At 41.7% G+C, this 13270-nt stretch overlaps 1 protein-coding gene across 1 annotated transcript in view; it reads left to right on the forward strand.

Annotated features, from left to right (window-relative positions):
• The first annotated feature begins 351 nt into the window (after positions 1-351).
• cadm4 (cell adhesion molecule 4) overlaps positions 352-13270 on the forward strand; it is a 734387-nt gene continuing 721468 nt past the window's right edge. The window contains exon 1 of the mRNA XM_039773253.1: positions 352-487. Coding sequence (XP_039629187.1) covers positions 421-487 — 67 coding nt within the window. The 5' untranslated portion in view covers positions 352-420. The remainder of the gene's footprint in view (positions 488-13270) is intronic.

The raw sequence follows: 13270 nt of genomic DNA on the forward strand, positions 1-13270 counted from the left end.
ATCAGTGCTCACACTGTTAACACTACCAGTGACTGCTGTGGTCGTTTTCATTTGAATCAAGAACGCTTCCTCGGCCCCAATTGTTCTCCCTAAACTTATCGTATGAGGCCGCTGTTTCACACTATTCACTGTCGGCGAGCCATGCTTAGATTCATTTTTAATTTAGAGCGCAGGCGCTCCGACTTTTAATTGGAGTGCGAACACGTTTAAAGTCCGAATCCACATGGGGCTCGTAAATAAGCTCCTCCTTCCACGTTGGCGTGCAATTCCATTGGCGAGCGAACGGGATGCCCCGCCCACTCTTAGCGAAGCTTTCATTAACATCTATTAAGGTGGATCCGGACTGCCAAGTCCTTGTGTGATGCGCGGAGTCACGGCGAGGCACAGAGAAGCGCAGAGCGACTAGGGTTTTAAGAGATAATGGCTGGGTCGTGGACGGATTTCCTGGCGTCCGTTGGGATTTTATTTCTCGTCATTAACAACAAAGGTAGGAATACTGCTTTATTTGTAACCGGCGGATGGGCTTCAACTTACTCTGCTGCGTTTGTGTGCAATTCCGGACAACACGGCAGTTGAGCATTAATATTTCCGTATTTGGGAGACGTGATATGAGATGGATTTACTGCTCTTTTGGTTATGGTGACAGTCACATGTAGGGGCCGTTTTGCAGACATCATAAGCAATAACATGCTGCCGATCTCTATTCACGAATGTGTGTTTTGCTTATTATTGTGGACCGCACGTTGTCACTCCTTGCCCACTATAGATGACAAAGCCAGCTCTTTGTAGTGTAGCGCATTGCATATTTATTGTGTACATCTGCTGAAGGCAAGTGCGCTGCGCGCTGACACCCCAGCCTGTCTTAACGGGACACAAAGCCGTGTCCGTAAAACAGCGAATGATCGATGACCCCCTCTCCCTTGTGTTCAGCCTTCTAACAGATAAGCGGAGAAGTGCAGGTGCATCACCGTTCGGCCGAGGTAGCTCTGTAGGTCCGCATGCGTTTTCTTTAAGATATCTTTGGGAACGCGTATCTTAACAGGAAAGAATAAGACCGATTTCATAACTGTCTGAACCGAAATGCGAAAGAGTATTGTACAATTGTTTAATCAATGTGTCTGTTAATAAATATACAGTTCGTGTTCTTGAAAGAAATCATTAAAGAGAAATCCCCCTAGGCGGTGTTCAAATCCTGGCGCACACATTGCGACTCCTTTATTATTTGTCATGTTTCACATACATCTTGTGTGGGCATTTCTCAATCACGGATACTGCTCGTATTAATGTTGCTAATAAACCGCCTTGGTATACATAGTATGTGAGTTATCTGTCAAGTTAAAAGATACACATTAACGTATATATACATTTATGCAGCTCCTCTTAATGATAGTCTAACGTGTGCTCTTAAGCGTTCGGTAACACATATCGAACATTTGATTGGCAGTTATCAGTGCGCAGGCTCATAAAGTCAAAAGTTCGATCCCCAAATTGTTGTTTACAAGAAGATTGTGGAAATATTAAAAGAGACCACCACCTGCAGTCCTAAGCGTGCCATTCTGTCGTTATCCACTTTGAAATGTATGCGAGCTCTGATTTGAAGAAAAATGAACTTGACCACAGTTTGAACAATCCACCTGTTATTTCGCGGTTTGTTTGGAGAAAAGCCTATCGCCTTGGGTGAGGCCGAATATATCAAGCATGCTCCGCATATGTAAGAAGACTGCTTGTCAGTTTCAGTTCAAGAGGTGTGCACGTGCAGTTGAGTTTTATTTAATCGATTTTCTGGCATTGCCTACAGTTTAGAACTAAAAGTGTTCAAGGTGGCTGTTTAATACTACAGTACATTGTTACAACATACTCAGAAGAAAAGCTCGTCTGACCAGAATTGAAAAGAGTTGTTCAAAGAACCGATAGAGTCGCACATGTTTGAAACAAATGGGGCTGCGCATTTACTCAGGATCTGCCTGTATATGTGTATTTGTTTTATAAATTCTTTTTGGCATCAGGTTTTGTTGGAATCATTAATTCATGTGCTAGTTTTAACAAAACGCATTTCGCGTTTTATTCCTTAGTCTTTAAGGATGGCCGGTATAAGGAATCATTTTTGATGTAATCTTCAGTTTTTGCACTCAACACGCTGTCCTCAATACAAAGCAGAATTTTTTTTATTTCACGATAATAAACATTTCAATTCTAATATTAGTTTTTAGAGTTACTGTATATTCGGCATCCCCCATGGAAACGACTCTGATGTCAAATCTTTCCTGAAACACTTTATCAAATGAAGTGATGTTATTAATTACAACTTGATTTCTTTTTTTATGCAAAAAAAATTCTAAGTGTGGATACAGCAACACCAAGCTGTATAAATACAATAAGATCAGGACAGTTGCGTTTGTCAGGCTCAGTAAAAGCACTAAAATAATGGAGAAAATGTCGGAGAATGTGTCGTGTCACTAATATTATAAAAGTAAGGTTAAAGTTCTTAACAAGGAACATACAGTAACTTACAATGATAAATAAAGATTTTATTTCACTTTTTCATGCAAATTTCAAGTAGCTTTTGTGTAAAGTGTTCAAAGTGCCCCTTTGGAGGGCACACATGCCTGGTTCACAAAGGCTACACACATCAGGTGGTGCCAGTTTATATTAAGACATGGCAGTGGGGCGAGGTGATCCAAGTGCGCGTTTCCCCTACTGCAGGAAATTGTTGGAGTGTGTTTAATTGTCATCCATTGTGCACTGCGGTGATCATGCTTCAGGATTTTGTCTACTTGTTTTAAATCTAAGCCTTGAATTTCTTATGCCGCCCTTGTCCTCCTAGCAGCATGTGTCCCTTCATGTTAAGCCAAAAAGCGTGAAGCGGTGGCAGGCATGGTGTCTCTAAAGATGACTTTACAATGCAAACACACACTCCTTGTTTTGACAGGAGAAGAAAAATAAGATTGCTCCGAGGGTCTTGTGTGTAACATCTGAGATGGTTAAACCTGCATTTCTGAAGTTGTCTGCATTGATTGGGAAAATGTGTCTGTCCATAGTTAGCTGCTCCCAAATTGTGACACTTTAGTAAAATAATGCTGCAATAAACCTTAAAAATATGACGTTCAATATTCAACACATAATAACTGCTGTCACGGGGGTAGCACATTCACTGTGCTCCATGATGTGTATTCTTGGGGAGCACAGTTCTTGCAAGTTGACATGCTGCTTGGAATTATTGTATTGCAGTCTATAACACGTAATGTAATCCTGAACCTTTCACAGATGCTTGTGTTTGAGGAGAAAATGGCAAATGTTCAAGCTTTGCTTGTTAGAAACCAAAACTGGAATTTCTTAAAATGAACTTCTTTTCAGCTTATATTGTGTGTTTACACTTTTGCACGTCATATTGATTGTTTTTGAGAATCCTCGCCCTAGCACTTCTTAAAGTTGTCTTGAAAAGCAGCATTCAATAGATAAGTTTATTTAAGTCGCGTTTAAGGAAAAGTCATCCAAGTTTGGGATGGATACATACAGTATGTACCCCTTCTTGCTTTGATCATCAATTTCTAACCATAATGAAAGAGCAGGTAAAGCCGCTTATTGAAAACCATTTACTACGTGACATTATCTTAATACAGTTCTAGGAACTGGGTAACCCGCCACTGTTTGTTGTTTTGTCCCTGGGGGCTGATGAATGGTTGACATGCCTAGAAGGCGCAGTTACAGCGCGTTTGTTGAGCAATAAAGACCTCCCGCGCGTGCGCAGACACGTAAATCTCGCAAACCGTTTCTGAATTCTCGTGGGCTTTTTATTTCTTCAGTTTAGCTCGCGTGCGCGTTCGTGATTATGAACTCCATATACTTCGCCACTGTCAAGCTTCTTTAATTATTTAATGAGTTTGGTTGTTACACGTGTATTTTGGCCTAAGTAAATCATTCCAGTCCTAAGGGCTTCGGGAGACGGCGTGACATTCACGCCAGTGTTCTTCATCTGGCAACGACTAATCCATTTTGGGTTTCAATTTTTATGCTTTAAAGCCACAAACCAGCATTCGTGTTGCAGGGGCTCACATTGGAAAGCATATACTGATTATTAATTTGCCTTGTTGCTTGTATTTTTTTAAATATTGTACTTACCAAACCCGGTCTGCCAGATGGCATGCAAATGCATGGATTCAGCGCCGATCGCTCTGCCTCCGATTTTTTTTTTCCATTTGCACATCATCCAAGAGCAGATCCAAGAAGTAGCTTCCTGTCGCGAGATGTACACAAAGGAGCTGTCATCTCTTCCTGCCACTTGCTTGATCAGAGTTTTATTTCCTTAATTTACTAGCGGACCTTGTTGGTCCTTGACAACTGTGATTAAACTCAATCTTTCATAATAAACACGCACGAAGAAGTGCACGTTAAGGTGTTTCTATTAACCTGGATGACAGACGAATGACATTCTTTTGAATGTAGTTTGTTATTCAGGCGGCAACACTCAACACGGCAATGGCATACTGTCAAAATGAGCATAATGTTTTAATCTTACAAATTAACTTTTTAAACGCGTTGACTTTTCAGGGCTCTGCTGAGTTCCAATCTACCTAATTACGGGAATAAGCGGTTTGTAGAAAATGTTTCAAAATATACTATATAGCTTCTCTGTTTAACGACTTGCACTGTTTTAACATTAGACGTTTAACTGTGAACACAGAGACGAAACGGAGTGGTTCGGTGCCTAGCGGAATGCCTTTTTTTATTCTATTAGCATTTGTCAGATATTGGCAGTGCCCCATGAAGATTTGCCAGGCGTTAATTGATTCTGTTACCCTTTTGAGATTTACAATTGTAGCTCACACAGACACGAACTCAAGCTAAACCAAGTGGGCACATTGCACATGGACGGGCCCGAGCCCACACAAGGTACCTCTGTTAGGGGGCGAGGGGGCTTCTCTTTTATACTTTCGAGACAGGAATGCTGAGCGCGCGGGTTCCACGCACGCGTGATAAGTCCGAGCTGCTGTTTAGCAATCGCCACGTTCAAAGTGCTAAAATCCCAAATGTGCCCCCACGAAGCACTGTTCTTGATTACTGAACAAGAGGAGCGCTTGCTAGTATTTTAAAAGGGGGCCTCGGGGTTAATTATCATCATTAGTCGGTACTCGTCACATATACACTAGAAAATGAAAAGTGTCTCTTTTTTTCTTTGTGCGTGCGTAAGTTCTGCTGTGCATACTAATTTCCCCGAACAGAGACCCCCTCATTGTACCCTAGACACGAGAGAGAGACATGTTCATTCAATAGCATGGCGAATATAATACACAAAGCCCCAAACTGTATAGGTTAAAAAACAAAAGTATTTGAAATGCACACAAATTAGTGTGCGGATTCCGGACGGTGCAATTGTATCCTATGAACAAGAACTGCATTTTTAAGAGATGGGTCATTTATTAGAATATCATCTCTAGATTCTTCATTGTGGTGTCGAACGTGCTGAATATAACGCTACATATTGACGTCAGTTGAGCTTGAATATTCGATGCTATATTTTCATTATCGTTTTTAGTACCATTTCTTCTTGAGATGGATTTTAAGCGTGTGATCTAATTTCTATACTGATACGTATACATGGCTGACAGAACATTTAGTATTAAGGGACATTTCACACACCGATGCACACGTGGACTTGCCCTGCCTCTATTCTTATTCGATACATCCACGTTAATTGAGGTTAACAACGGGGAAAAGGTTAGCGCGATGACATCGCCGCATGTAGAAGATCAATGTGGAGTGCTCGGCTTATCCCATTTTAGGCACACTGCAAAAGAACAAGCAGCCATTTCATTATGATAAACGAAAAGAATATATTTCAGATGAACAACAGCGCAGTGAAGCTTCAGCATTCTCAAACCCGCTTAATCCAGTTAAAGTCCGCGTGGGGATGAGGCTGGCGCGCCAGCAGTGGCATCCAAACCTGGGCAGCGTGCCAGTTCATGGAGGAGCCCACTCGCACACACGCCCACGCAAATCCAATTTACAATCTTCAGTTTACCTGACATGCACGCCTTTGGGGATATGGATGGAAATGGATAATTTACAAACTCCACGCAGACGACGTCAGGGGCGGGGCTAAAACCCTGGCCGTTGGATACGTACGTTCACCAGGATTGACGGGAACACCAAAAGGAAAACTTTACACCACCAGTCAAAAGTGTGGACTCGGCCAGAAACGTTCGTGTTTTTGATAGAAATCAATACCTGTTTTATTCAAGATACCAATAAATTGACTTGGAGTCAAGACATTGGCATGTTACAAATGGTTATACTGTAATTCATTATTCACATAAAACTTCAAAGCTCAATTTTCAGCAGCCATGTCCTAATGGTCAACTTCCATTTAGCTTATCCTTTAGCATTCCTAAAGGCAAGTCTGCGTTCAAAAATGGACAAAATTAAAGAGTTTTCTCAAGAAACCGGTCTGTGTGTGTATGTGTTTTTTTTTAACAGAATGAAGTTTATTCACTGGATTTCCAAGAAGCTGATGATTGGATACATAAGTGTCTGTTACTGTCTTGAGAGAGAAGGGCAAACTGGATATTAAAAGAAGGGGAAGGACCAGATGAATAAGAGGATAAGGGTTAGCAGAGTCTGTAGTGCAAGGCACAAATAAAGTACATGTCCTTGGATGGCTTCTTACTTAAATATCTGCTAAATACCAGCATCATGTGCAACAGATAAATGATGACTTTGGGCAGAATATGGTTAGTGTGACATATAGGGGCATAACCACCAAACCCCAGGCACAGTTGTCAACACACAAGTCTTGGCTTCAAAATAAAAGTTTTTATTATTCACAATACTGTTTTCAGGTTTTTGTCTTCATGATTTCACAATTCCAGACCAAGTAAATGTCTTTCTTTCTTTGCCATTCCTCCTAGGTGATCTTTGTCTATCCTCTGCATTGCGACTCCAACTCACCTAGGTGAGGTGGAGCGGCTTCTTTTATACCAGACCTGGGACTACTTCTGGTTTTACCACATTACACACAGGAAGCTCTTCTGGGTTAGGCAGAACCTCCTTAAAATGAGGGAACCTCACCTCACAGCTTGCCCTGATGGCTCCTATGAAACACAGTAGGATTGCCCATCAGAACTCTGACTTCCATGCCACCCTGCGGATGTGCACATGGGAGATCCACCAGAGAGGCGCTGTCACCTATCATGTGGGGAGGATACATGACCCTGGGATGCAGTCTTCTTCCACCCTTTCATTAAAAAGGCATTCCGGTTGGGTAAGGAACCATCCATCCTAGTCAGAATGCCAACAACCCTGTGCCCCCTTTGACACTGAAAAAGAGTGTTATGGTCAGCATTGTGGCGGCATCTTTTCTCTGTTGCAGCACCACTGGTATTTGGTGTGTATTTAAGAATGAAGCCAACTAAGGACCTGTATAAGGCACTTGTTTCACACAATGCAGACACTGAAGTTCTTATCCTCTTGTGCAGTTTTGCATTTTGACTTTCCTCTTCCTTTTCTATCTTGGTTAGATCCAGTTTGCCCTCTTCCCTCAAGGCAGTAATAGACATCTTTGCATAAAATCTTTACCTCTAAAGTCTGTTGCATGGAATAAGCCTCATTCTGCAGAAAACAATAGACTGACATATCTTGAGAATGCTGTTTCATTTTGACTATTTTTTTAACCCAGAGCTGAACTTGATTAATGCCAGTATCTTGCCACCCAAGTAAACAGAATAACAGGTTTCAGTCACACAAATGGAGTTACAAAGGTTTCTGTTATAACCGACTAGCATTTAAACATGACTAATTAAGGATAAGCAAAGGGAGTTCGGTGACCATTCGGAAACTGAAGGAATGGTAACAAAAATTCAACGCATACGGATGGCATTTTATGTTTCTGATGAAATAGGAAGTTTATCACTAGAGAGTACTATTCACGTAGAAAAAAATGCTACTCGCAGTAAAACAAAAGTAAAAAAAAAAAAACAGAAATACTCGGAATACACAGAAATTGAAAGAAAAGGAGATGTGAAATTTGGAGGGCGGTGCGGTGTATTTGTGCAGCAGCAGCCTCCTCACACCGCTTTCACCCTCTTCAAATTGTAGGTGGTTTGTGGATTTCAAGTACAATAGGTTGGGTTTCTTATTCCGTTTCGTATGCCAAGGTACATGACCATTAGCTGCTTATTGATACTAAACTGGCACGGAATGAATTAGGATGTCAAGGTATACGTGCCCAGCGATTGTTCGGCGTCCCATTCATGGTTAGTTCCAGCGTTGTGATCGTTCATTACGGATTATACGGCTCGGTAACTTGTAGTGGAGAAAAGAAAAAGATGGACAGATGCTTACATTTTTAAATAACAACAAAATCCACAATGTCCATATCATATTGTGTATGAGTTGTTATTTAGATGATGAAATTATGCCGTAAGACTTTCCCGTATTTAGCGTTTTGTTTGGATTTACAGCCTACCGTCCGGTGACCTTGTGACAGGTGTGTGCCCAACACATGGGCAATAAAGCAAACTATCCTAATAATAAGGTAAAACACACAATCTTTATCCTAAACAGCAATCCCATACACCCCCGTTGTTACTGCCGTCTCCCAGTAGCAGATGAAGCTATCGTGCCTTTGTGGAAATTACGATTTAAACAATTGAGGTCGCATATTTACAAAGGCTTCGCATTCTTCCGGAAGCGTGTCTATTTAATAATACATGAAAACATGACGACATCAAACAACGCTCTTGCGGTTTAACAGAGTCTTCTACCGCCTTCATGGTGCTCCCGACACACTTCATAGCTCGTATCAACCAAAGAGAATAAACACACAGAGAAATACAATCAGGGCTCGCCGATGAGGTCTCTCCATAACTTGATTGGCAGTGTGCGTCGTGTCACGTTGAGGTACAGCAGCTTTGTCAAGAATAAAATAAAAAATACCATGGATTACCAGAGATGAGAATTAGATACACCGAATATGTCTAGGATTTACAGGACTCGTTTTATGTCACATTTTCGGGAACGCTGTTGTTTCTTGTGTACTTTTAAAGCTCTCATGTTTTACAGAGAAAATGTGCCGCTAGCAATACCACGCATGCTAAGACAGTGTGAAATCGTTTATTATTTAATGCGTAAAAATATTTTATAATTAGGCAATCCGCGAGAGGCAAAATGCACTGCAGATCGTGCATTATTATACAAAAGCTGCTGTCATTTAATGCATTTTTGAGCGTTGGACAGAAATCACAATGCCGTTTTCTTCATGTTGACTCGATGTTAACACGGTTTTGATGGGGATTTCCTGCCTTTTGCAAGTTTAGCGAAAAACAATTGATTTAAGGTTACTTCTTCGGTAAAACCCACAGTCACCATATACTTATTGCTTGTTTTAAAAGATTAAGCACCAAAGATGATAGTCTATTTAATGGATGTCTATATATAAATCGCCTGTCCAAGAGGCCGATTTCAGTGTCAAACTGGAAGTGATATAGACAAAAGATTGGCAAAGAAAAATACCCTGCCTAAGTGGTGCAGATGAGAAAATCCAAAAAAGAAAAATCGGATAAGTTGAAATCACTGTACTTTTGATCACAATTAACCGATCAGAATCTTAGCGCCGTTCATAGATGGAATAAATCAAGGCGCTATATATACACATCGTCATTTAAAACAGCCAAGTTATGTGCATTACAGGGTCAGTTCAGTTACAACAGGGAGATGTAAACTCTTAACGAGTTAACAAGAATGAAACCTTACTGCTACAACCAATTGAAAACAAGAATCGTTGAACACCGCAATGGAGTTAGCATTTATTAGTATGTGAGTTGGTCACACAAACGCAGACCTCGCACCAGCCGATCGTATTCTAACTCGCACATTGGATCGCGGGGAGGCAAGTAGACGCGAACACCGACGGAGTCTCACGAAGCGATCCATAAAATAGGTCCCACGAAGCTGGGTTAATACTTTTACATGAAATAATATCACATCGTAATTAAAATTGGGTTCGCTGGGTTTGGGGTGTATCCCGGTTTATAGGGTACCAGTCAACCAGTCAAACTTTGGGATTGCCAGGTATAACACAAGCTGTTTTGTAGATGTGTGAAACAAACCAGAGTCCCTGGAGCAAAACCAACGGAACACGTGGAGAACATGCACACATCCCACCGACAACGTCCTACCTAACCTAATAAGTTGGATCCACGAGGCAGAAGTGCTAACCACTGCGCTGCAGTTAATAGCACTTTAGAAATACTGTAGAAATCGACAACTTAAAGAATTGAGAATATTCCAAATGGTATAGCGATGTGGGAAAACTATGTGCATCCTATCTTATGGTCGTGTGAAAACAAAAGAAAGGAAAAGAAAACAAAAAAAAAACCCGCCAATGTCTAGACAGGCATGAAGAGTTGTAGATGAGATTGTTATGGGAAGAGACTTCTCATGTCTCATGACAAAACAGCTGTAAGAAAGTAAAGATAAATTGGAATGATCGAATTGTATCGAATGGTTGGGGTTGAGGGGTTAAATGCTCCGGAAAAAAAAACAATAGTATTCACTTTCCCTAACAGCGATGACCGCAGAGTGAGTTTCATAAAGTGTTTATCCGAGCCAGCAAATTCCGGCATTGGCAGCTGATCTGTTGTGAGGAAACTTTCTGTTTCTGTTTTACTCACCACGGGTTTGATTGAACTCGACACAACCTTCACGCACTTTCCTGATCGGTCCGATTAATTTATGTCTTGGGGATTTCTGGGGGTTTCCGTGTGACTGAAACAGAAACTCCGGGTTCGGTTCGCTAACGCGATCCAAGCGCGCTCTCTCACGCAGAGTCGACACACTTCCTCGAAGAGCCGCTTTAAAAGCCGAAATGCGATTAAACGCCCGCTGCAAAACAAACTTCTTAAACCAAAAAACAAACAGAGCAGAAGCCCCCGGATTTCGCAGCTCTAGGCTCACAAGCTGCCCAAAAGCTCTGCTGCGTTCCAGTTTACACGAAATACTCGAATTAAACTGCCATCAGGCTTACAAAATACTTACTCTTCTTTAACTGTCACTTCATGTTATGTTCGAGTGATGCAGATGTGACACATAACACCAAAGCAAGTAAAGGTGAACCTGCATTCGACCCTTCGAAGTACACATACAGTCGGTAAGAGAAGGTCACGAGGGAAAACAATCGAGTCAGTCGCTGGCAGCCGTTGCGGGTTTCATGTGTGGCACGTACTGCGCACCACAGCTGTAATACAGCAGAATACCGATCGCCACTGCCGGTGTGTAGAAATACTATTGGCCAGCAAGCACCTACCTGGCTACTGTATTTAGCAGGTCCAAAAGATTCACCGACCTGATAATGAATTTTCTCGCTAAACAATTGATTTCCACGGCAGTGTCCTTGTCAGGTCGGTTATAGGCACGGCTGACGAGCCTCGTGTTCGGACGTCTAGAAACGGCGCAGCATTGTGTACATCTAGTCTTACTAAAGGTGCTAGTTGTATTGCGCTCTTACAGGGGACGTTGGGGGATAGAGCGGCGGGCAGATTTATTGACGTGAAAAAGAGAATTGCTTGAGCTAGAGACCCGCACGGGCATCCCGCCAGCCTGAAGCGGGCTCCCGTGTATGCGCGCGCTCCCGGCGCCGCGCCGCTTAAAGAGACTGGCTGCGAAGGTGTGATAAGTGAATCAAATGCACCGGCTCGAGCGAAAGCACGGAGGGCTGGAGTAATTCCGAGGTGCTGAGACACAACAAGGCTGCTAGAGTCGAACTAAAGGCAAACAGACTTTAATCAAAACATGACATCTCGCCGAGTTTCAGGACTCTATAGTTCCTGACACTTTTTAACTTAATAACTGGTTTCGTCCCCAAATGAAGAAAACAAAAATGTATCTTATGTTATGCACCTTTCTTAGCACAGCACAACCGCGAAGTGAGTCCGTTTTTCTATACATTGCGAAGACTTTGTCACAGGGCCACATGGCTTTATAAAGTAAATTGGCTACATTCTTAACAATAATGGTTCCAGAGTGGTTTTTCAGAGCGAAGCCATAGGGGAGCCATTGTTTGGTTCCCAATAGATCCATCCACATGAAGGGTTTCGAAAGAACCGTTATTTATTATTTAGATCTGCAGCAGGCTCCATACAGTAAATAGGCATGACTAGATAGTAATAGATATGTGAAATACCAATGGGTCCTTATTGTGGAAGGACTTTTGCTGCATATAAGACAGGTTAAGTTCAGATTTTCTTACTCTTATTAGTGTATTGCTGGTAGCCTATTACACATTCGATTTCAGCTTTTTATACATATTAAGGAGTTTTTAAAAGCACAAAGAACCATCTTCACTTGCCAAGAACTGGTCATAGAATTAAATAGTTCTGTTTCAAGCAATAGCTCTACGAGGAACCACACAACCCAGTGAAGGACCATAAAGTGCCATTAAAGAATCAGTATTTTTAAGAGTTTACTGTGCGCTTCTTTGTCCAAAATTTAATAATAGGGCTGGAATGACATCACTTTAATTGGCTTCATTTCAAACAATGATGAGTCCATATATTACAGAGGAGAGGAAGAAAATCTGACAGTGTGGTGCAGCCATTGTAATATTGAACTTAATATTCAAAAACCTTGGAGATAATCATAGATTTCAAGCAACAGACCCCTGTTCACCTATCACCTCCTATGGCTCGGCCATTGCAACTACAGAGATATTTAAGTTTCTGGTTTCTCGCAGAACCTTAAATGGGGTGAAAACGCCACATGTATTATCAAGAAAGTCCATCTGAGAATGCTTTTGTGGTGCCAGCTGAGGAAATTTATTCTCCCCCAAGCAATACTGGTCTAATTCTACACAGCCATCATCAAGTTCTGTCTGACCTCATTTATAACTATCTGGTTTGGTGCTACTTCTGTTCAGGCTCAGGCCAATCTGCATGGCATCATCAGAAAAGATCATAACTACTCTAACGTACCACCCATTCAAGTCCTGTATGAGTCCAGGATAAGGACATGGATCATGAAGATCATTGCTTGTCCAGTTCACCCAGGGCACCACCACTTTCAAAGACTTCCCTCTGGCTAATGTTTTTTTTGTTGTGGCAGATAGAACATGTCACCTGAGCAGTCACTTTCCATGTGTAACTATACTGACTACTCAGTATTTACGGGTACACCTGAACTTACTGACTACTCAGCTTTTACAGGTACACCTGCACTTACTGATTACTCAGTATTTACATGTACACCTGCACTTACTTTCTACTCAGTATTTATGGGTACA

The sequence above is a fragment of the Polypterus senegalus genome, chromosome 12 (genome assembly GCF_016835505.1).
Source record: "Polypterus senegalus isolate Bchr_013 chromosome 12, ASM1683550v1, whole genome shotgun sequence".
Lineage (NCBI taxonomy): Eukaryota > Metazoa > Chordata > Cladistia > Polypteriformes > Polypteridae > Polypterus > Polypterus senegalus.